The sequence below is a fragment of the Eucyclogobius newberryi genome, unplaced genomic scaffold, assembly GCF_026437365.1.
Source record: "Eucyclogobius newberryi isolate DKJ021-1_F unplaced genomic scaffold, fEucNew1.0.hap1 SCAF_2, whole genome shotgun sequence".
NCBI classification, from domain to species: domain Eukaryota; kingdom Metazoa; phylum Chordata; class Actinopteri; order Gobiiformes; family Gobiidae; genus Eucyclogobius; species Eucyclogobius newberryi.
In genome coordinates, this window is record NW_027315834.1 from 32,733,431 (window position 1) to 32,756,636 (window position 23,206).

At 40.9% G+C, this 23,206-nt stretch overlaps 1 protein-coding gene across 1 annotated transcript; it reads left to right on the forward strand.

Moving 5' to 3' along the window:
- The first annotated feature begins 3,672 nt into the window (after positions 1–3,672).
- On the forward strand, positions 3,673–22,419 carry mapk11 (mitogen-activated protein kinase 11). The gene is made up of 12 exons (XM_072455048.1): positions 3,673–3,917; positions 12,869–12,998; positions 13,089–13,147; positions 14,423–14,534; positions 14,953–14,982; positions 18,189–18,236; positions 18,318–18,432; positions 18,510–18,581; positions 19,020–19,099; positions 19,844–19,922; positions 20,067–20,240; positions 20,723–22,419. The coding sequence occupies exons 1-12, from the start codon at positions 3,805–3,807 to the stop codon at positions 20,794–20,796; spliced, it is 1,086 nt and encodes a 361-aa protein (XP_072311149.1). The 5' UTR covers positions 3,673–3,804; the 3' UTR covers positions 20,797–22,419.
- Positions 22,420–23,206: the final 787 nt, after the last annotated feature.

The following is a 23,206-nucleotide window of genomic DNA, read 5'->3' on the forward strand; positions in this document are numbered from 1 at the left end:
TCAAAAAATTCTAAGGCGTTAAATTTTGGTCAAACGTTGAGCTACAAGGTCAACTTTGACAGTTGCAAATAAATTACTTGTGGTCAGAGGAGAGGACACAGAGGTGGAGCTGTCATGGCGCACTAATGGTAAAGGAGTTACATTTACCAGTGTGTCTTTTGGGGAAGCCTAAAAATACGCAGAATCAATCAAACAGCAGGAGGATGGCGCCCGCTGTGAGACATGAAAAGGTCAGTTCTTGACACTGCTCTCAACTTTCAGACATTAAAGACTTTTTCATAAATAATGTCAAACTTCAATATTCACGGTTGACTTGTCTTGCTACATTTTTGCCTTTTTTTGTTTGTTTTGCTGTTGGTATTTACAGATTTGTGGTCAAAAAGTGTGTGCTGCCTCCGGTGGTCACTACATTTCAAGAGGTCTTTGACATCACTCTGACCTGATAAGAAGCACTTGGCTGCAGAGGCGGAGTTTGAAGTGTTTATGTCTGTAAGACCATTGAATCTGTTCCTCAAACAGTCCAGACCCTGCTCCGCCTTCACGCCTTTAGCCCTCCAGGCACTGCCCAGTTTATCAGCTTTAGTTTAAATGGGCCTGAGGGTGGAGTTGAGGTGTTTAGTCCCTCTTTAAAATGATCAGAGTTGAAAATGGTCCCTTATTACAACGACAACAGGAGACCTTCAAAAGATTGTAGATACATTGGAACTGTTAGTAGTCCACCACTGCAATTAGAACTTCAACTTCCATTAGTGCTACAGCGGCTGTGAGTGTCTACATGCTACTGCAGTGTTTCCTCACCTCAGGCTCTGCTTTCTCTGCTCATCTTCTTCACCAAATCATGGGCCAAAATGTCCAAACTTGAACACACTTTCACTGATATGTTCTGGCCAAACATTTTCTTCACCCTCTCCTCAAAGGACCACCTGACTATCCTCCTGATGACCCATTCTGTAATCCTACTTTAGTGAACACGTGTAGTACAAATGTGCTGCCATGTGCTTGTTTCCATCCGTTGTCCCGCATTCACTCACACAAACACATTCTCATTCATGCACCAGTGTACTAGGACACTGGAGGTAACGTGGGTGAAGTATCTTGCCCAAGGACACAACAGTACGCACTACAGCTACACACTGTGACACTAATGGTCTCCCACTCATGTACTTGCCAGGCTCAATCTGCTTTGCTTCTGAGAACAGGTATGTGGTATGTGGAATGTAGAATGTGGAATGTTGAATGTAGAATGTGGAATGTTGAATGTGGAATGTGGAATGTTGTCCAGTTTGTCCTTGTAAATGTTGGTTCTCACCTGCCATGACAGAATAAATGTGTTAAACTTGAACTAAAATGCAGTTTGCACAGTATTTCTCCAGTGCAAGTGTTTGAATTTGTGCACTTTAAACAAATTTCAAACTTAAAAATAATGTTGCTCGTAGTAAAAGTAAAATGTTGTCATCCAATAAATGACTCAAGTGAGAGTGAAACAAGTATTTAGGGAAACTACAACTCAAGTAAGCCATAATCAGAAGTATAAAACATTGTATGAGAAAAAAATGAGAACAAAAAAAAAACAAGAAATCATATTTAATAGAGCAGTGCAAGAAACACAAATAATCTAGTCAAATCATTTTATATTGTCAAAATAAATGTGTTGTCACTCACAGTGAGAAGAGTAACCAAACTCTATTCTCCTAAATGAACTTGACAATAAGCTACTCAGGGGGAAGTCCCTTTTTGGTAATTTACCTTGGGCGATGATTTTGAAGTAATGTTTGGAATTGAATGTTGTGCTTATAGGTACTAAGAACAGTTATGTATACTGCGGGATTAAATTGTGAAAATAAAATGCTATTATTTTCATCCCAGATCATCTGAAATGGCAAACATTTTGGTGAAGAGCTGTGTTCAAGTAAAATGAGCCACACATCAGCTAAAGCTAGAAATTATTCAAAGAGATTTGAAACTAAATTAAAGTTATTTTTTGATGCACTAAAACGGATGTTTTTAAATTATTATTATTATTATTATTATGGACCATATTGTGAAAAAATCAGGAACTCAAAGATGCCAAAACAGTTGTACAGTAATGACTATATTCACTGTGGTGCACTCTAGCTGTGTCAACAATTGGGCATGCATATGCAATATTATGTTTATAAACGCCCATATATTAATTTATTTCAAACAATTAGAACCATCAGAGTACATAGTAAAAATCCATCCTGATCTCTCTTTAGCTGAAAGGCACAGTCCAATTTATCTGAAGACTTTTAAGGAAAATTGTCCCACCATCAAAATATTTATTTCTTGAAAATGAGCTTGGCTTAGGCCAGACAGACTAAATTACATATGTGGGGACACACAGTCACAACATGTATTATATCATGTCTGTGGATGTACCTTCATTTTCTATTGACTTATTAGCCTCATACTTGAGGCGCACTTTAAGTGACAGGTTGGACGACTCATTTAAGACAAATTTAATTTATCTTAAATTAAATTTATTTAATTTAAATTTAGAATTATTCTAAAAATGATTTTAAAAAATGCTATCCCAGAATGGCAATTTTTTTAGGTTTATAATTTCACTTCCTGTTTTTAATTGATGACATCACAGTAGCAAATTACCCAGCAAACACTGGGTAAAACTCATTTAATGTCAAATTTGTTTTTATTTGACAAATAAAACTAAATGATAGCAACTTTATTTGGTTGAATGTTGAGAGTCAAATTCTGTATAAACTTTGACTGGAATGAGTGTCCCTAGTGTGACGTCACTTCCTGTGATTTTACAAAGATTTCTCAATGTTTTCTCCAGAAATACCTTCTCTAATGGTGTAACTATAATTCATATGTACAACAAGTATGAATACATCCAATAAAGAAATGTTAAAAAATCGTAAACACCTGTCATACGCACTTTAAGTCACTGTTCTGCTCTGCAGTCTGAATGTGATGCTTGCCCAATCCCAATGACCACCACACGCCAATCAAATGTGTTGTTTTTTTATCAAATGCCAAAGATGCAACACATTGCATAAACAAGGAGTGTATATTAAAAGACCAGGGGGACTTAGACCTTATCATTTACCTGACTTCACCCTACTACCGTCCAGGCACTGGTCCCAGACCAAACTGACTGAGGGCGCATCCGAGTTTCAAAGGGGTGCAAAGACAATATCTTCCATTACATTTCATTATTTTACACACTCAAACGAGGGCGCAAACACTTAGAAATTAGGGTGCAATGCACCCTTTTACACCCCTGTAGACCCGGGCCTGCTACCGTCTGCACTTGTACATCTACATTGTCTGCTATTATAGAGGCCTGGCTCTTTGGAGGAAAACCACACACTGTAGCATGCATGGGATTACTTGTGGAGCTCAGTGCACGGGGGTCCATTGACAAATGTGTAACACTAGATGGCGTAAGAGGCTTGTATTTCGCATTATTTTGGCAAGTATATGAATTAAATATATATCTATTTTATTCTCTCTATTGGATTGCATTTGTTTTTATTATTTTTTTGCAAATTTTGTTGGATATTCTACAAGAGAGACCATAAAATATAACTAAAGAACAACCAGAGATCTTGTGGCGTGAGCAGAGCGCGCAGAGTGAGAGGGGGAGCGGGGAGCCGGGAGCCGGGAGGTGCGTGAGCGCGCGTGCAGCAGCGGTAGTAGCGGCAGCGGCAGCCTGCAGCTCATCCTCCGGTTCATCTGCCCTGATCTTCCGTCTGGTCCCCAGCCTTCCCACTCTCCTTCCACATCTTCAGCCCATTGTGATCAGTCCAGCCCGTGGACATGTCTGCCAGACCGGGCTTTTACCGCCAGGAGCTGAATAAGACCGTCTGGGAGGTACCGGAGCGCTACCAGAACCTCACACCGGTGGGATCCGGGGCGTACGGCTCGGTGTGGTGAGTGTTTGTCTGGGGCACAGTGCGCGCGGGGAGGGCGAGGCACTAGCACAATATTTTAGGCTTCATATTGGTCTGATGCAGCAGCGCGGCGGTGCCAAGCCCGTGTCCGCTGCCTCAAACACTGTTGTTGTTCTCACTGTCAGTGCGTAATTAGCCTGTGTAGTGACTGAATCCTATTGCTCTTTATGCCAACTCAATCAATAGGTGTTTCCAACTGTGTCTTTAGATGGGAAATGCCCCCACCACCAAGAAAATTCATGCAAAATCTCATAGATGATAAAAAGCTCATACAGCTCTTCTTCTGTGGTTGTCATCTAGATCTATATGACAGTAAAAACGCCTGGATAGAATAGATTTTACTTTGACTATATGGAAAGTGACTATTATAAGACTCATGATTTAACAGTTTTCCAGTGCATGGGTATCTAATTATGACTCTAAAAGTGTGCTTTTATTTACGCATTTTTAGATAAATGTCTGACTTATGGATGCAAATGTGATCTTCCGTGGGATTACACCGACTTTAGTTATACTTAATGCTGAAATGTATGTTGTATGTCCTATTTTCATTCATCCCAAGATAAATTATTTTTGGTACAGACATACAGCTAACCAACAGAAGAAATAGAGTTTTCAAAAATAAAGTCAAGAAACTAAGATCTAAACTCTCAGTGTGTAACGGTATTTGTTCAAGGCCTATAAGACACTTACACTCACAATAACTGCACATTTACTCACAGCGAGTAAAGGGACATTTTATATTAGACTGTTCAATACGGCTCATCTTACAGTGAAATGTTATCTTTCTAGTGATTTCAAAGTCAATATGGAAGCAAAATGTACAAACGGCTGTGGCCATTAGAGATTTACCACAAATCTAATGTGATTGGACAAACAGCTGGTGTGTGTTAAAGCTGCATTTGTAGTCTATCATGAGCTGACAGTGAAGTTCCTACTAATGCCTAATTAGCCTGTTTCTTTCTAAAATGGTCAATTTCCTTCTAGTAATCTGTATTAAGTACAGCGCATTGACTGGAGACCAATTAGGGTTGCAAAGTATGGGAACTGTCTGATCTGACACATAACACTGCGTTGAATAATGAGAAATTGAGACGTATAATTATTTGGATCAACTTGGTTTTGGGTAGAGATAGACCGCCACATCGTTTGGCCAAGGTATCTGGCCCAATATTTGCAGTATTTTGCATATCGGCCTTAAAAAATACATCAGTCAATAGTTTGATTGCTAAAAATACACATAAAGCTTTATTTTGACACTTTAGCACGAATAGGGCAATGCACGAAATGGGACTACACTGCTCTCTTACACGTTTGTGGTAAAACATGTTTGTGGGTGAGTTTGTTGTGAATTCATTTTACATAATTTGGAGAAATCTATAAAAATCTGCACTACATATAACGCTAAAAATATCGCCAAGACCTAACACTGTAACCCTTAACCTTAGCCGTGGGAAAAAAACAACAACATATCAGTCAATCTCCAATATGTAAACTAGATTATTAAGTTGTGACATGATATTATTCATGCAAGATTTTTTTGTTTAAAATGTAAAGATCGAAAGTTTGAAATAGATTGTCCACCTGCCAGCTCCAAAGCCAAGTGAACAATTACGCCTGACTTAAAAACACTTCACAAACATCTTACCAAGTACAAATTGTGCCTCATCTTGTGGTTCACTTTGGTCAAATATGTTGTTGACATTAGGATTGGGTTTCCATAGTATTCCAGTGATGACCACTGTCAGCGGGCTCTTGTTCGGGCTCTGTGCCTCGGGAAGCGCGCAGAGTACGTGCTGGTAAATGTGATACAGTTTCAGGCGATTGTAAATGTAGAGCAGCTTATATGCGTGTCTGTTGACATTTAGTCTTATGATTAACTAATGTAAGAGAACAATTCGTCACTCATGACACATATTGCTCTATATGGACTTCATTAACATCTCTTTGTAGTTGCAGCAAAGTACACTGTTGCCATATTTCAAAAAGCGACTTAGCTTTTGTCATCATTTTTGTCTTTGCTCACCCCGTTCCTATTAAAAAATGGGGTAAAAAAGTGGTTTCAGGGTTCAAAAATGAAGGCAATACAGACAGGGGCAGGTTTTTTTCGTTGCAGCTTTTTATTTCCCCCTGTGGCATCGGGCTGTAGAACTCTAATTGCCTTTAATGGTATAGGATAGAGGTGGAAGATGGAGAAAATTGTTATCGCAATTGATGTTTTTAGAGATGTGCAAAATTAGAATATCGAATGTGTAGTCTAATTAAAACTATTAAAATGACCTCAATAGATCAAAATGGGTACTGTAATCTCCTAAACAAGGGCATAAAGTGATATTTTGCTCTTTTCTGGTTCATTTTATGGTCCGTCCATGTTTTGTTTGATACTTGAAGACTTTTACATGCATATTTTAGCACAAAATCCCCAAATATCCCAAATATCGTTATCAAGATTATAATAAAAGATATCAGGATATTCAATTTGGTCAATATTGCTAAACCCTAATACAGAATTTACTTTTAGTCTGCATCTCAAATTAGTTTGCAAAGTATTGATCTGGATCCTCTCCAATATTAGGCAAATTATTTTGTCTGTTCTCATTTCATATACATTGAAGCAAAACCCTTCCACACTTAACTGTATACGCTCCTTATGTATGCTGTATGGATGGAAACGCTGGTGTTGCACATGGACACTCATAGTGCATAGGCCAGTGTGAAACCCAATACACTGCACTCGGAATAGCTCAGCCTCAAACTGCCATATTAGCCAGAGAAATAGATCATTGGTTTCTCTCCCATGCAGCTCTTGCATCCAGGAATATTATACAGTATCTGCAGTTGAGGACCAGCCATGTATCAGAACTTAAGTAAATCACTTTGACTTGGCTTCTTCAAATTTGCATCCAATATTTACTTTTCCAACAAAGTAACCACTGATCCTTTCTAGTCTGAAGTATCACAGCAAGGCTTTTGTGTCTCTGTTTTCCCCCAGAGCAGCAATTCTCCAAATGTTCACGCTTTGTAAAATATGATATTTGTTTTTTAAGTAACATCTTCAAAGGACTTCATGAGGCCTATTCAAACCAAGGCTATCCAAAGTCAAAACACTAGAATAAAATGCATAAAAAATATGATTAAATAAAGAACGGAACAAGGAATAAGGCATGATGTTAGATGTTAGATCTGTGGAAAGACGACCCCAAAGTTACATAATCCACCTGTTATAGTGATAGTCTTATCCTTACAGACACAAAGCACATTCCTGCAGTGGTCCCTCTGTGCGACCTGTATTGTTGATGCTGATCTCGGTCCATTGTCATTGACTTTCTCATGGTACGACTTGATTAACGCAGGCAGGGGGAGGGTTGCTGCTGTGACATAGAAACCCTTTGGATGCGCCAACAAACTGTGTAAGCAGCTCTGCATTTAAATTTGAATTCTAAACCTTTATAGACATGTCATTTAGCCCAATAATCTGTCCGACTCGAGACATCCACTCAGTGACTCCTTTACCCTCCAGCCCTGGGAGGAGAAAGGTACTGTCCGCCTCGGGTCAATAAGACTGAGTTCTCTTTATCCTTCAAGCAGTTAAACTGTGAAACAGCACTCGGAGCACCATGGACTCCCCTGTTGTGTCTATCTAGCGGTCTACGTTTCTGCAGCCGGAATATCTTACGTTCTTATTTTATTCTTGTCCATGGTTCATTCAGGGTGAAATATTTTTGGTGCGTTGTGTAAAAATGGCGTGCATTACTCTGTTGTCTCTTATGGGACTTTGAACAGAGAAGGATCTTGAGTTGTTTTCTTTGTTTTAGAGGAAGAGGCAAAGCAGATGCTTTGGCTTTTAGAGTAGGATTTAACAACTATGTAATTCAGAGGATTTAGCATGTGTTTGTTCAGTAAACACAAGCACACTTTTTACTTAAGATTATGTTAATTCATTTTTCTTTTGGTTGTACGACTTGATATTGATATGTTGAAACACCAGAGGAAGAATACGATGATGGAATGACAGTTCTCAAGTTGAAAAATACCCAGATTCTAATTGCTTGATATTCATTTATTATTAAAGTATTGATTTTGAATTAAAACACACACATAAGTAGAGCAAAACCTTACCATTCTTGAATAGTATCTTTTAAGACCACATGGAAATTTGAAAGAAAATACTATTATTGCATGTTGAAAATAACATCGTATTACATAAAGATTTTTTTTTTTTTAAATTGATATTATCATATTAAAATGTATAGCATATACAGCCCTAAGTACTATTACATTGTTACTTGTTTTTTATTTCTTCCACTGGCCCCACTATTGCCAATACAATACCACAATTGATAGCGTTGTTGTATCAGTATTGTGCCAGTGGATCTTTATTCTTGTATTTCTAAAGGACATATAACTGATACAGAGAACATATGCAGTGGACTCAGCTGTTTCATGTGCTGTCCACACATGTCTGTGCGTAACATCTGTTCAGTTGGTGAAGCATGAGGCTTTCATTTAGATAAAATGAAGAAAACATGGCTGCCTGGTTTTCTCCTGTCAAAATTGTTGTCTTTGCTTGTCACAATGATTTAAATGTGATTGTCTGTGGACCAGACCGGGTTTGTGGTGATTAATCATATGCCTGACACAAATGTATGCAACCTGTGTCTGTTAAAATGGCCATGTAATCTTGCCTATGTATTGTATTGTTATTGAGTCATCCAATTATTCTTTATCACACATTTGTTTGGTACATGGTGTGCTATACATTTGAACGAGTCATCAAAGTAGCCTCTTATTGTAAGTCATGGGATATAAACAATCTCAGTATTAATTAAATATACACAATTTTACTTGTTTGACAATGTAATTACCACACCACTACCCCTCAACCAATTTTGTAAATAACTGGCCATTATTATAAGGTGTATATTGGCCAAGTATCATCAAATTTAGGCAAGGCAAGTTTATTTGTAGAGCACATTTCATACACAAGGCAAAAATGCATTAAAATCACAAAGAAATTACAGAAACAGAAATACAATAAAATTAACTAAATAAAAAAATAAAAAAAATAGTAGTTTTAGAATTTCTCTAAAGAAAGACCTTTTAATTTGAATAAATTTAAAAGGTGCTATTTTTGAGCTAAAATTTAAAGGTGTAGGGTACTACCTTAAAATAGTCCCAGATACATCTTTTAAAAAATATAAATATATATATATATATATATATATATATATATATATATATATATATATATATATATATATATATATATATATAAAATAAAAAGGGTAACGTGTAAATAATTTAAGACAAGACAATTTTTGTTGATTTAAATACAGAAACATTTATATCAGAGTTATTTTGAGTAATCCCTTAGAGGAATTATTTTTCAGTCATCCAGCAGAAGAAATAGTTAACAAAATAAGAAACTAAAAAAATAAATGTCAGTATGAATACAATAAACCTGTCTTTTTTTTTATTTGCTAAACCCTCAGTAAAATCTGAATACATTTACATTTAACTAAATATGGCACTGTCACAACATATTTGAATAGTATATGTACATTCACAATTCTACACATTACATTACATTGTCCCTCTTATAATATTATTTTTTGGCATTAGCAGCAAAACTGTGTTATGGCAACAGTAAAGTAATCAGCGACCCTGCTCTCACCGTGCAGCAGCAGAAGAAGAAGTCCCTTGTTTGGAAGCTGGCACACAAAAGGATAGGCCTGGCTCAGATCAGACAGACAGCCTGCCACCCTGCTGGAGTCTGGCGGGGCATCCGGGCACCAGACGAGCACTGAACCATATGGATCCACTCTGCCGGGACAGAGGTATACGATTAGGATTCATGAAGTGGAAATAATCAGGATGTTTGGTTGCAGGGTGTAGGCTAGTCATGGGTTTTAGCGACCTGTTAAATGCAACATTTTGTGGAGGTTTTCCCCTAAAGATACTGTAAACATCCAATCCACTCTGGTTGCATTATGGCACATTTTATTAACTGAAACGTTTCCAAAGAGTTGCAACAAAACATTAAATACACTTGTTCTACCTGTGCTCATAACCATAGCAAATAAATAATCTAAAACAATAAATAGTGGCTAAAAACAACAACAGGGGACCACATAACTCACGCAATGTTAAAAGCCATAGAAAAGTGGGTCTTAAGATTAAGGCTCGACCACAGAGATGGCCCTTTCAAGTCTCGCCTCAGGCACCACGAGCTGGAGCAGGCCCTCGGACCTCAGGCACCACGAGATGGAGCAGGCCCTCGGACCTCAGGCACCACGAGATGGAGCAGGCCCTCGGACCTCAGGCACCACGAGCTGGAGCAGGCCCTCGGACCTCAGGCACCATGAGATGGAGCAGGCCCTCGGACCTCAGGCACCATGAGATGGAGCAGGCCCTCGGACCTCAGGCACCACGAGCTGGAGCAGGCCCTCGGACCTCAGGCACCACGAGATGGAGCAGGCCCTCGGACCTCAGGCACCACGAGATGGAGCAGGCCCTCGGACCTCAGGCACCACGAGCTGGAGCAGGCCCTCGGACCTCAGGCACCACGAGCTGGAGCAGGCCCTCGGACCTCAGGCACCATGAGATGGAGCAGGCCCTCGGACCTCAGGCACCATGAGATGGAGCAGGCCCTCGGACCTCAGGCACCACGAGCTGGAGCAGGCCCTCGGACCTCAGGCACCACGAGATGGAGCAGGCCCTCGGACCTCAGGCACCACGAGATGGAGCAGGCCCTCGGACCTCAGGCACCACGAGCTGGAGCAGGCCCTCGGACCTCAGGCACCACGAGCTGGAGCAGGCCCTCGGACCTCAGGCACCACGAGCTGGAGCTGGCCCTCGGACCTCAGGCACCACGAGCTGGAGCTGGCCCTCGGACCTAAGGCACCACGAGTTGGAGCTGGCCCTCGGACCTCAGAGCACCACGAGCTGGAGCAGGCCCTCGGACCTCAGGCACCACGAGCTGGAGCAGGCCCTCGGACCTCAGAGCACCACGAGCTGGAGCAGGCCCTCGGACCTCAGGCACCATGAGCTGGAGCTGACCCTCGGACCTCAGGCACCACTAGCTGGAGCTGGCCCTCGGACCTCAGGCACCATGAGCTGGAGCAGGCCCTCGGACCTCAGGCACCATGAGCTGGAGCAGGCCCTCGGACTTCAGGCACCACGAGCTGGAGCAGGCCCTCGGACCTCAGGCACCACGAGCTGGAGCAGGCCCTCGGACCTCAGGCACCACGAGCTGGAGCAGGCCCTCGGACCTCAGGCACCACGAGCTGGAGCTGGCCCTCGGACCTCAGGCACCTCGAGATGGAGCAGGCCCTCGGACCTCAGTCACCACGAGCTGGAGCAGGCCCTCGGACCTCAAGAGCACCACGAGCTGGAGCAGGCCCTCGGCAAAGAAAGACGCAAGGACTGGTGTGATATGCTTTTGGTTCCTGTTACAAGTCATGCCGCGGTGTTATACGGGCTAAGATATTGACTGGTATTTTGTTTGAAATTGTTAAGTGCTATGGCAACGGTCCTAATTTCTCATCACTCTGAATCCGATGTAATTACTATTCAGAAGCAAACAGCCTTTTCTGTTTAATGCAGCTTCATGGTTGTTACATGGTGTCTTCTTGTCCCCACCCACTTCTCCTATTGGTCCACTCCATCACGTTCTGAGTGACTGTCGGGTGAGGCAATCACGGCGTGAAGTGAACTCTCAGAATAAGATTTAGCTTCCTCTGAAAGACTATGCAACGTTACCAAGGATAAGATGTAGGTTCAAACAGTAAATAGTCAAATATAATCATTCACACAACCACATGGCTACTACTACTAATCCTTGCATATCCTTTAATGTCTAGTATCTACTGAGTTTGTTTCAATTCCTGTTGCCTGGTTCATTTGTGCAGAGTTTTTTTTTTTTTGCTGACCCCATTTCCTTCCTGTTTGTTCTGACAGTGGTAGTGCATTGAGCGGTTCTGATGTGTGAAGAGACAACAGCCCACTGGAGACAGGGTACAGCATACATTATGAGGAATGGCATTAACATTTCTAAAGAGGAAACACAATACCGCGCTCTCGCAAAATCTGACATCCTCAATTCTCCAGTTTAACCACATCCCGTCAATCCCCGTGTGCATTATTGACCTGTCTGGTTGTCTGGTTTCATAGATTACGGCGTCGACAGGGGAGATGTCTGGCTTGTCTCTGCGTCACGTTGTAAGATACATATACAGGGAAACTTGTCAAGAAAGTGTGATGCGTGATGAAGATGATGGAGGTTGAGGATAAAGCTTTCAGCCAGGACGCCTAGTGAGCAACAAGGGGATCGATATATGTAGAGAGAGTTAGACATTTTAGATATTTGCACTTTGACATGACAGTATTGGGTGTCGGCCTTAAAGCTCCCGCACGGACCTAATGTTTTGTTTGGGCCGACAGCTAAAGGAATTACATCAAGTTCTGACTGTAAGTACAAAAATGTAACTAGTTCCTGAATGTCTAAAAATCTTGTTATTATATTGTTTTTAGTAGAGTAGTAAACAGCTTATTTTGGCATTGGCCTCGAAAAAGAAATATATCTGTCAAACTCTATTTAGATAGAAAGTCTATTTTTATAGTACATTTAAATAGTTTTTCTTTCATGCATGCCCTTTTTGATTTGATATATCTTGCTTTTATCATTGTTCATTGTTGTATGTTGCACCGAATCACCACAGCAAGTTCCTGGCCTGTGTATTTTGTTCACCGACAATGGCAATAAAGCTTTTCTGATTCTGAAACATGAAGTTGTCTGGTGTGAGAGAAACTATGTAAAGACTGTAAATATGTCTAAAAAAACGCCTTGATAATGGGGAAATGTGAGAACTGCCTTTTCCATCGCACTCCTCTGATATCGCTGTGTACCTAACAACGGTTTCGTCCTCCAGTTCTGCGTACGACGTGGTGCTGCGTCAGAAGGTGGCGGTGAAGAAGCTGTCCAGGCCGTTCCAGTCCCTGATCCACAGCCGGAGGTCGTACCGAGAGCTGAGGCTGCTCAAGCACATGAAACACGAGAATGTCGGTGCATTTTTTTATGGATACTTTTATAGATACGGCAACACGCGTCGGTGCTGTGAACCAACCCTCTGTCTGTCTGTGTCTGTGCAGGTAATAGGACTGTTGGATGTCTTCACACCTGCTGCTGCTCTCAATGATTTTAATGAGCTGTGAGTCAAAGATTTCCAATGCATAATGCAGCTAACATCAAACCGAACCCAATGCATTACATAAAGAGACGTTAAAACACGTTGTAGAGGCGCAGAGAAGTGAAATAAATGCAGAAAACGTCTTTAGGCCACAGTTATTTTATTACTTGGTTTACGGATCCGCAGAACTTAGATGATTGATTTCTACAATATAAATAAAATTGATTATTATCCTTTTTTTTATTTTTTATGAAGTACCGCCAACAAGGCAAAATAGCATTAAATGAAATATAAAAAGCGGTATTAAGTGAAGCTATTTTTCGTCAAAATCCTGCGGGAGTCTGGGACGAAGCTGCTCCGTCCCTGCGTGCGGCCCGTTTCCTTGTCTGCTAGGCGCAGCGCTAACTCCTTTATATCGCAAATACACATTTTAAACCCTTTTACCACATTTTACCCAGCGCGTTTTGCCGTGACTAAGAGTGCACACTTAGAAGCGTCTGTTCTACCGATGCAAAACACGCTAAATCTACTGTTACACTCACCTGCGCGTCGCGTCTCCCCCCCTCATCCTCCCGCGGTGCGTTTTGGGTAAACAAGGAAGAAAAAATCGTTTGAAATTGAAATTATATTTATATTTTGCCCGCTTGTTAAATATATTTCATTTAAAAATCCGTAAACCGAGTAATAAAATAACTGCGGCCTTCGGTGAATCGCTGAGATTGGCCTCAGGATTAAAACGTGTAATTGAGCTACCGTTCATATTGGATTTATTAAGAAAGCATTACCGGTAGTTATGTTTGGGTGACGTCATGAAAAGAACCGCTCCAAAGTGCTCTAAAGCAAACCGGTCAGGCGGGTGAAACGTGGCTGATGTCACTTTTAATTGAGACGGTATTGCTATTGTTAGAAGTATTTCACAATATGACGTTAAACTAGATCTCTCTGGCATTTATTCAGTTTTAGTGCCAAAAAGTAACCTTGAAAAGTCTGCATTCTTACTACAATTAATGCCATCTTGTGGAACGTTCCAGGCAAAGCAACAACAAAAGTTACACAGTGCACCTTCAAGTTCGTTTGTCGAGCTTGCGTTAAATAATTAAATAGTTAACTTGAAAGAGACAATCCCATAAGTGCCTCATCTCCATTCACGGTGACGGGGTTCACATCTCACACTTCTGTAGATGTCTGCTGCTGGTTTGGTTTCCATGGCAGCCCCTGTTCCCCTCCCCCTTTACTCTCTCTCCCCCCTGCGATGCCGCTTCACTCTCACATCTTTGTCTCCCCCTTCCACCGCAGCTACCTGGTGACAAACCTGATGGGCGCCGACCTCAACAACATTGTTAAATTTCAGAGACTGTCCGACGAACACGTACAGTTTTTAATCTATCAGCTCCTCCGCGGGCTCAAGGTAATTTAGCGCGTCACTAATTACCTGCTACATATGCACTATAATGCTCATGATACTGTGAAAGGGCAATTAAGAGTTCAGCAGTGCTTTTAACATGTAATTTAGACGTAAGATGGTTATATTTAGTGGGTCTGGACAATGTTAATAACCATAATCAGTTGTTTGTTGATATTTACACCAAATATGAATTGACTAACCAAGGTTACAGTTTATTGTGATGCAAGTTTGAGTTGGTTTATTTATGCTGCTTTACATTCTTCCAAGTTATTTGTGTTATTGATATCTGGCATGCCCACACGTTTGCAATGGTTCAAACCAAAGCACTTTTTGTTTTGGCTGATCTGGTGAATTGCCCTATTGACTTTCTCCTTTCTCTCCCCCTTCTCGACCTCTGCCCCGCCCATCGCCTGTCCAACAGTACATTCACTCAGCAGGATTGATACACAGAGTAAGTGCCTGGCTGTCATTTCTTTTCCTGTGCTATGGAGGATAAATTCTTGTTAGATAGTTGAAGAAAAGTGGCGTAAAACCGGTTTTGGCCTTGCCTCGCCCTGAGTGTCATGAAGTTATGAGAATCTCTTTTGTCTCTTAACTTAAGCATGTTTTTTTTGTTCTCTTTATTTTTCATCCTGAATGCAGTAAATCGTTTGTTAGTTAGTTTATATACTGAGACAGGGACAGTTCACAAAATTTTTTCTGCTAAAAAGGCTTATTATTTAAGATTTCATGGCAAATATTTATGCATAAAGGAAGATTATGTTCTCACAGCAATAAATCAACACATTAGTGCAGTGGCAAACAGTCATTTTGTGCTACTACTAATCCGTGTACTAGGCAAAAAGAAAAAGGTAGAACGTGTTATAGTCAATATATTTTTTGTTTTTAAAGATAACTATGTCCAAAACACTGCTTTATTGTTCCACAGAGGAAAATAAGGCAAGGCAAGTTTATTTGTTCCAATTGTGCTTCACACAACAGGAAAAAAATGCATTAAAATCACAAAGACATGACAGAAATCTCAAAACAGTTCAAGACATAAAAGAAAAATCTTTTCAGTCATATACGCAGCTAAACAAAACCGTTTTTAGCTTAGATCTGAACATTGTCAGAGTAGAAGTCTGTCTCACATCTTCAGGAAGAATGTTCCAGATTTTAGCTGCATAAAACTGAAACGCAGATTCCCCATGTTTAGTCCTGACTCTGGCACCAGCAGGAGGCCGGTCCATGTTTAGTCCTGACTCTGGCACCAGCAGGAGGCCGGTCCATGTTTAGTCCTGACTCTGGGCACCAGCAGGAGGCCGGTCCATGTTTAGTCCTGACTCTGGCACCAGCAGGAGGCCGGTCCATGTTTAGTCCTGACTCTGGGCACCAGCAGGAGGCCGGTCCATGTTTAGTCCTGACTCTGGCACCAGCAGGAGGCCGGTCCATGTTTAGTCCTGACTCTGGCACCAGCATGAGGCCAGTTCATGTTTAGTCCTGACTCTGGCACCAGCAGGAGGCCATCCATGTTTAGTCCTGACTCTGGCACCAGCAGGAGGCCGGTCCATGTTTAGTCCTGACTCTGGCACCAGCAGGAGGCCGGTCCATGTTTAGTCCTGACTCTGGCACCAGCAGGAGGCCGGTCCATGTTTAGTCCTGACTCTGGCACCAGCAGGAGGCCGGTCCATGTTTAGTCCTGACACTGGCACCAGCAGGAGGCCGGTCCATGTTTAGTCCTGACTCTGGCACCAGCATGAGGCCGGTCCATGTTTAGTCCTGACTCTGGCACCAGCAGGAGGCCAGTCCATGTTTAGTCCTGACTCTGGCACCAGCAGGAGGCCGGTCCATGTTTAGTCCTGACTCTGGCACCAGCAGGAGGCCGGTCCATGTTTAGTCCTGACTCTGGGCACCAGCATGAGGCCAGTCCATGTTTAGTCCTGACTCTGGGCACCAGCAGGAGGCCGGTCCATGTTTAGTCCTGACTCTGGCACCAGCAGGAGGCCGGTCCCTGAGGACCTCAGAGTCCGAGATGGTTCATATGGCACTAACATATCCAAGATGTACTTTGGTGCTAGGCCATGGAGAGACTTGTACACAAGCAGAGCTGCTTTAAAGTCTATTCTCTGAGCCACAGGAGCCAGTGCAGAGACCTGAGAACAGGACTAATGTGATGGTACTTCCTGGTTCTAGTCAGGACCCGAGCAGCAGCGTTCTGGCCGTGCAGGCCGTTACAGTAGTCTAATGATGATTTTGGCCATGTTTTTTAGATGGTAAAAAGCTTCTGATGTTATTGATTTGATGTGGCTGTTAAAATTCAAGTCTGAGTCCATTATTACCCCCAGATTTTTTCAGAAGCTTTAGAGCGAGACTCTGGAGGTGACCGCTAACACTTTCGCTTTGTTTCTGTGGGCCCAAAACGATTATTTCAGTCTTGTCTGAGTTCAGCTGGAGAAAGTTGTTTTGCATCCACAAACTGATCTGTTGGATGCAGTGACAGAGTGAATCTACTGGTCCATAGTCACCTGCCGATAGTGAAACATAGATCTGAGTGTCGTCTGCATAATTGTGATAGGACACATTTTCACTGCGTATCAACTGACCCAACGGCAGCATGTAGAGGTTGAACAGAAGGGGACCCAGGACTGACCCTTGGGGCACTCCACAGGTCAGGGTCATGTGGTCTGAGACACAATTACCAATTTCAAGTACTTCTTGTTGGTAATTGTGTTCAAGTACTTTTTGTCTCCCAGATAGGACCTTAACCAATTTAGGGCAGTGCCAGTGATGCCCACCCAGTCCTCCAGTCTCTGTAAGAGGAAAAATAGACACAGAAATGATCAGACAGAGCAGCATCAACCACATTGATGTTTAAAATGTTAACCCCTTTATAATTAGAAAATCTAGAGCGTGCCCTCTGCTGTGGGTGGGGCCTCTCTGCTGTGGGTGGGGCCACTCACATGCCGAGTAAGACTGAAGGTTTCAAGGACAGCATCAAGCTCTTTAGCGTTTCTGTCACAAATATTATCAACATGCACATTGAAATCACCTGTAATGACCAAACCATCAAAGTCTGTGCATACGACTGAAAGCATCTCAGTAAAATCATCAATAAAACTTGGGCAGTGCTGGGGAGGCTTGTATAAAACAATGAAGAGAATGGATGGAGACTGTTTGAGCTCCATTTTAAAGGATACATACTCAAATGATGAAAACACCCCAAAAGACAACCTGCGGGTAATTATTTCATATCTAAATTCAGCACAGACTCCACCCCCTTTTTTGTTTTCTCGTGTTTCAGATTCAAACTTAAAGTTGGGTGGAGCAGATTCTATCAGAACTACATTTCCTGGGTTTTTGTCAAGTAATGTTTCGGTTAAAAACATAAAATCAAGATTATAAGAAGAAATAAAATTATGAATTAAGAATGATTTGTTACACAAGGATCTGACATTTCGCACAGCAAGTTTCAGACTAGTTTCAGTGGGACTGGGTGTCATCTTTCACAGTGATTTATTGCTACAAACAATAAATCACAGTACAAGGCACACAACCATCACTAATAAAAGCAATAATTACAGTGCTGCTGTTACAATAGATAATGTATTAACACAGGCTATACAGTGATAAAGCCTTTGAGGACTTGAGCATTTTTATGAATAGTTTTTTTGTTCTCAGGACCTAAAGCCCAGTAATGTTGCAGTGAACGAAGACTGTGAACTCAGAGTAAGATCCTAACATGTTCTTTGCTTTAACAAAAACTGTATGAATAAAAATACTGCAGCATTGGTGACTTGTGAACTTTAGATCCTAGACTTTGGCCTGGCTCGACAGACAGACGATGAGATGACAGGTTACGTGGCCACTCGCTGGTATAGAGCGCCAGAGATCATGCTCAACTGGATGCACTACAACCAGAACGGTGAGCAAATGACCCTAACTCCTGTCGTGAATGTGCAGTGTATAAATGTTTAACCCACTGCTTGGTTTGTGTTGCAGTTGACATATGGTCTGTAGGATGCATCATGGGAGAACTGATAAAAGGAAAGGTCCTGTTTCCTGGTAGTGACTGTATCCTTTTTCTAAATCATGTCAACTATATACTGTTTTATTCTAAGATAAGATTTTACTACTACTACTACTACTACTACTACTACTACTACTACTACTACTACTACCAGTACTATCATGGAATATAACCCAACTTGCTACAGTGCTATGGTGTAACAACATATATCATTGGGTTTTATGCTTTTCAATTCATTATTTTTGGTGTTTGGTTATGGGGAGCATGGATATCTCATAAAAGACAAATATCAGTTTTTAAAGGTCTTTTGAATCCTTTCATTGGGGACAATTTATTGGGGAATTTCAGTTTATTGTATTCAGAGATACATTTCCCATCTCTGATATTCTTAAAAGAAATTGAAAGTATTGCAAATATCTAAATGAATATTCTAACCATTGTTATATTTTACTGTAACTGTCCTTAACCTGTTGTGAAATTAGATATTGACCAATTAAAACGAATCATGGAGATGGTGGGAACCCCAACACCAGATCTACTGCAAAAGATCTGCTCTGAACATGTGAGTGGTGTAAATCTATACATTTAAAGAGAGGATGAACTGACAATGTTTAAATCAATGGCCGTCCCATTCTAACCTGGTAAGTGGCGTGATGAAGTCGCCTCAAGGGACACAGTTGTTAAGTGAATTGTCCGTAGATGTCACTGCTGGGTTTGATGAATCACATGTAGCAATACTTCATCACCACTGCAAATGAAAGTAGTGTGAATATATTGTTATTGCATTATCTATATTCCATGTAACTCATCTACTAAAACCTCTACTGCGCTGTTTTAGCTTTGTTTTTTCCAAATTCCTTTTAAAGACCAGTAGGACTCCCCTGGCAGAAGATAGTGTGTCTCTCAATTGGACTTTTCGGGCTAAATAAAGGATAAACAAAAAAGAGGTCTAACATTTTTTGTTGAGCTTCAAATGTACTAACACGGACTGTTGTTTCAGAGTATTTACTGTAGAATCTTCCTCTCCAGATCTCAAAATGTTTAGTTCCACAGATCACGTGTTGATATTCAGAGGAAATCTTCAAATTAAACTCCTATTGCTTAACTTAACAAAGAACAGCCATTGTTTATTGCCTCATTTAAACTGCTTTACTGTTAACAGCAGAGTGCAAGTTCCGTTCCCCTCATACACATTCTTTAGCTACACAAACTTCTTAACTAATGTGTCAAAATGTTGTTTAAAAGCCTGAAAAAATTATAAATAAAACAGATTGCTGTCTAAACTTCTTCTCCTTTTTCTTTACAGGCACAGAAATACATCCAGTCCCTGGCCTACATGCCCCCACAAGACCTGGAGAAGATCTTCAGAGGAGCAAACCCACTAGGTGATCGATTTGATACGATTACCAGAATCTTTAATTTAATTCACAATCCAGTTCACGTCTCAAGTTGCTCGCTGCACGATACCAAAGAGATAGTTCTGTTTCCGTGTCCAATACTTTTGTCGTTTGGGTTCGTTTTTGACACAGCCGTCGACCTCCTGAAGCGCATGCTGGTGTTGGACTGCGACGGACGCATCTCGGCGAGTGAAGCGCTGGCGCACCCGTACTTCTCGCAGTATCACGACCCGGACGATGAGCCGGAAGCCCCGCCTTACGACCAAACGCTGGAGAGCAAAGACCGCACCTTGGAGGAATGGAAAGGTACAGCACAGGATTGCAACAGTAAAACACATAGAGAGATTAGCTATTGTGTGAGCACTATACCTTTTAAATGTTTCGGATTTAGCTATACTACTAGATAACGTCAATGTTACGTCATACATAAACACAGTGCAGTCAAAAAGTACCAGATAAACTAGATTTTAGAGCATTACTTCATTCAAATAAATAAACAAATGAAGCTACCGACACCCCACTTGTCACTAAGCCTCTCAGACCAGAAATTGTGAAAGCGCTAAAGCTTGCAATTGTGTTTGAGGTTCAGGGAAGTTGGTTTCATCAAATCTCAGCATATTTTTAAGTACACTTTAAGCGCCGGTACAGTGATGTGTCAATCAAGTTTTGGGGAAGTGCAAAGTCATAACCAAACAGTGTTGCTCAATTTTGTACTTTTTTGGTAATCTCCCTCAAATATGTCGATGCTACAATAGATATCCAGTACTCTCTCTCTATTGTGTTTGCAGAGTTGGTTTTTGAAGAGGTCAACAGTTCCAAAACTCCCGTCTGCAGCGGTGGCAGTCTTCAGGCAGAGCAATAATGGAGCAAATATGGATAAGACTGGACCGCGCGTGTATAAAAAACCCACGACCAAGGCCAAGAATATGCCCCGCTCAGTATCGCCTTTTACAGGTTCATCTGAGCCAAATACTGGGACAATCTCCAACGTTATCAGAGAGCTGGACTTCAGGGAGGACAATGAAGGGAAGGATTCGTACATGGATGCAACGTGAACTGTTTACAAAGAAGAAGAAGAAGATAAAACATGCACACTAGGATTTCCAAAGTGACGGCATACGCGGACCATCGAATACTTTCACATAAAACTCTCATGTAAACTTTAGTATACTCAGATCAGCCATAACATTGTAAGCATATACGAGGCCTGAATGCAAAGAGATAAGAGAGAAACCGTTGTGTGTGGGCTGTATAGAGTATTTAGGTATTTACATTGTTGCGTCTGATCCGTGTATACCAACGGCTTGCTGCTATACCACACCATTATTACCCAAACTGCTTAGCGTTTATTCATCATACTCTACTGCATGAACCGTTAATAACAAAATATGACTGCAAATCTGTCCGTGTGTAATCTTGCAAACTCCTCCGTTCCCCGCACAACACGTTCATAACCACAGTCATAACCGCAAGCCAACACATTTGTTTACAATCGGTCTGGGGATTGTAATATTTTTGACGTTATCTGCAATTACATTATGGCAAACGTTGTGCTAAACTACACACTTGTGGGGCTAATACAGGGAGTACAAGTAGTGATGTTGAAACGGCCTATTTCAGAATACTGTTTGTGTTCTTGTGGTACAAAAGGAACTTGGCTAACGTTAGAATTAAGACATTTACAACAGGTAGTTTTGAAGGGAAACGTCGATTATGAACTTATGAACTCTGATTATTAAAACTACCTAAAGGCACTTCCCCACCAATGAGCAGAGAGTTCCTTAAGCCACGTATTTCAATAATTAGTATCTAAATTGAAAATCAGTTGCATTCCTTTTTTCAAGACTAATTTTGCCTGACTGATAATTCATTTTATTTAATTAAGAAGACGATGTTTCTGAACTTAACTGTACACGTTTCATTCTAACAAATGTATGCAACTCTTGACATATCACAGAATGTTTAATCAGTGTAATTCATTTGAATGCAACGCTTAAGACTTAATGGTTGTTTACAATATGTCCCCTGAAATCTTTACTTTGAGTTTTTGTGGTGATATTATAATCGACTGAAGAGAAGAAACACGCATTTCAGCAACAGAAGAAAATAACTATTGACTTTACAAAAAGCTACCTATGACCTCAATCCGTCACATTATTCTTTTACAGTCTGAAGATTTTCCTTGTAGCCTTTGAACCACTTTTGCTGGCTTGAATATAGTTTGACTTATTTTGAGTTGTCTGTCTCAGAGCTTGGGCAATTATTTTGAATGTTCGGTGTAAAATGGGCAATGTAAATGGTGAATGTGAATAGTACCTGCAAACTGAATGTATACTATAACTGTATGTATGTACTGTGTGTATTTGAGTACTTGGAAATGCATGTACTTCTGCCGTAACCACAACGATTTGAGATAAATGCCAGCTTTCATCCATCTACAGCCTTGGCCTGAGACGAGAAAAATAAATGCAAATTCTTTTAATAACATTGTGATTAATGAAGTGTCAAGGATATTGCATTTCTTTTGGAGTTGAGTTTATAAGGATATTGCATTTCTTTTGGAGTTGAGTTTATTAGTTAATTGAACTAGGCCTGTATTAGCACACTTCAACACAGTGACTTGGGAAGCGCAAGTAGCTGTTTTCAGTCATTTTACTGACATCTGGTGGTGAAAGTACAGAATAAAGTCTTGACTTTTCTGTCAAATAGACAGAAAGCCTAATTCCCACATTCCATCAAACGATTTAGTTTCTAAAATAGTGCACCACAGGCTTAAGAACCAAAGCACATTCAGCAGAAACATTATAGATTAGACCACCAGAAGTTTGTCTGATCACACTGCAAAACATCAGCTTTGAGGTGTTTAAGCCCAGCTGCCTTTTATATGATTAAGTTTACGGTGTAAAACTTAAGAAAAGTAGTTTATACAATGGACACATTTTTCTCTCTGGTCTTGTCTTGTTTGTTTTTGTTGTTTATCTTTTCAATTTTGAAAAAGAAATAACAAAACGAAAATAGAAGCAGTTTAGCAGGACCATGACCTTGGTGGTGAACAGCAACAACAATTGGACAGCTACAATCACTTCCTGCAGAAAAACAAGCTCAGAGTGAGAAATATCATGTAATATATATAAATATCATGTAGAGTTAGAGAATAGAATAATAAAAGGGGAGTACTATGCTTCACGTGCGCCCTCTACTGGCCGACCCGGCTCCCAACACACCATTGAAGCCAACGCAAAGTGAGAACAAGGGGATTAACTGAAATGAGA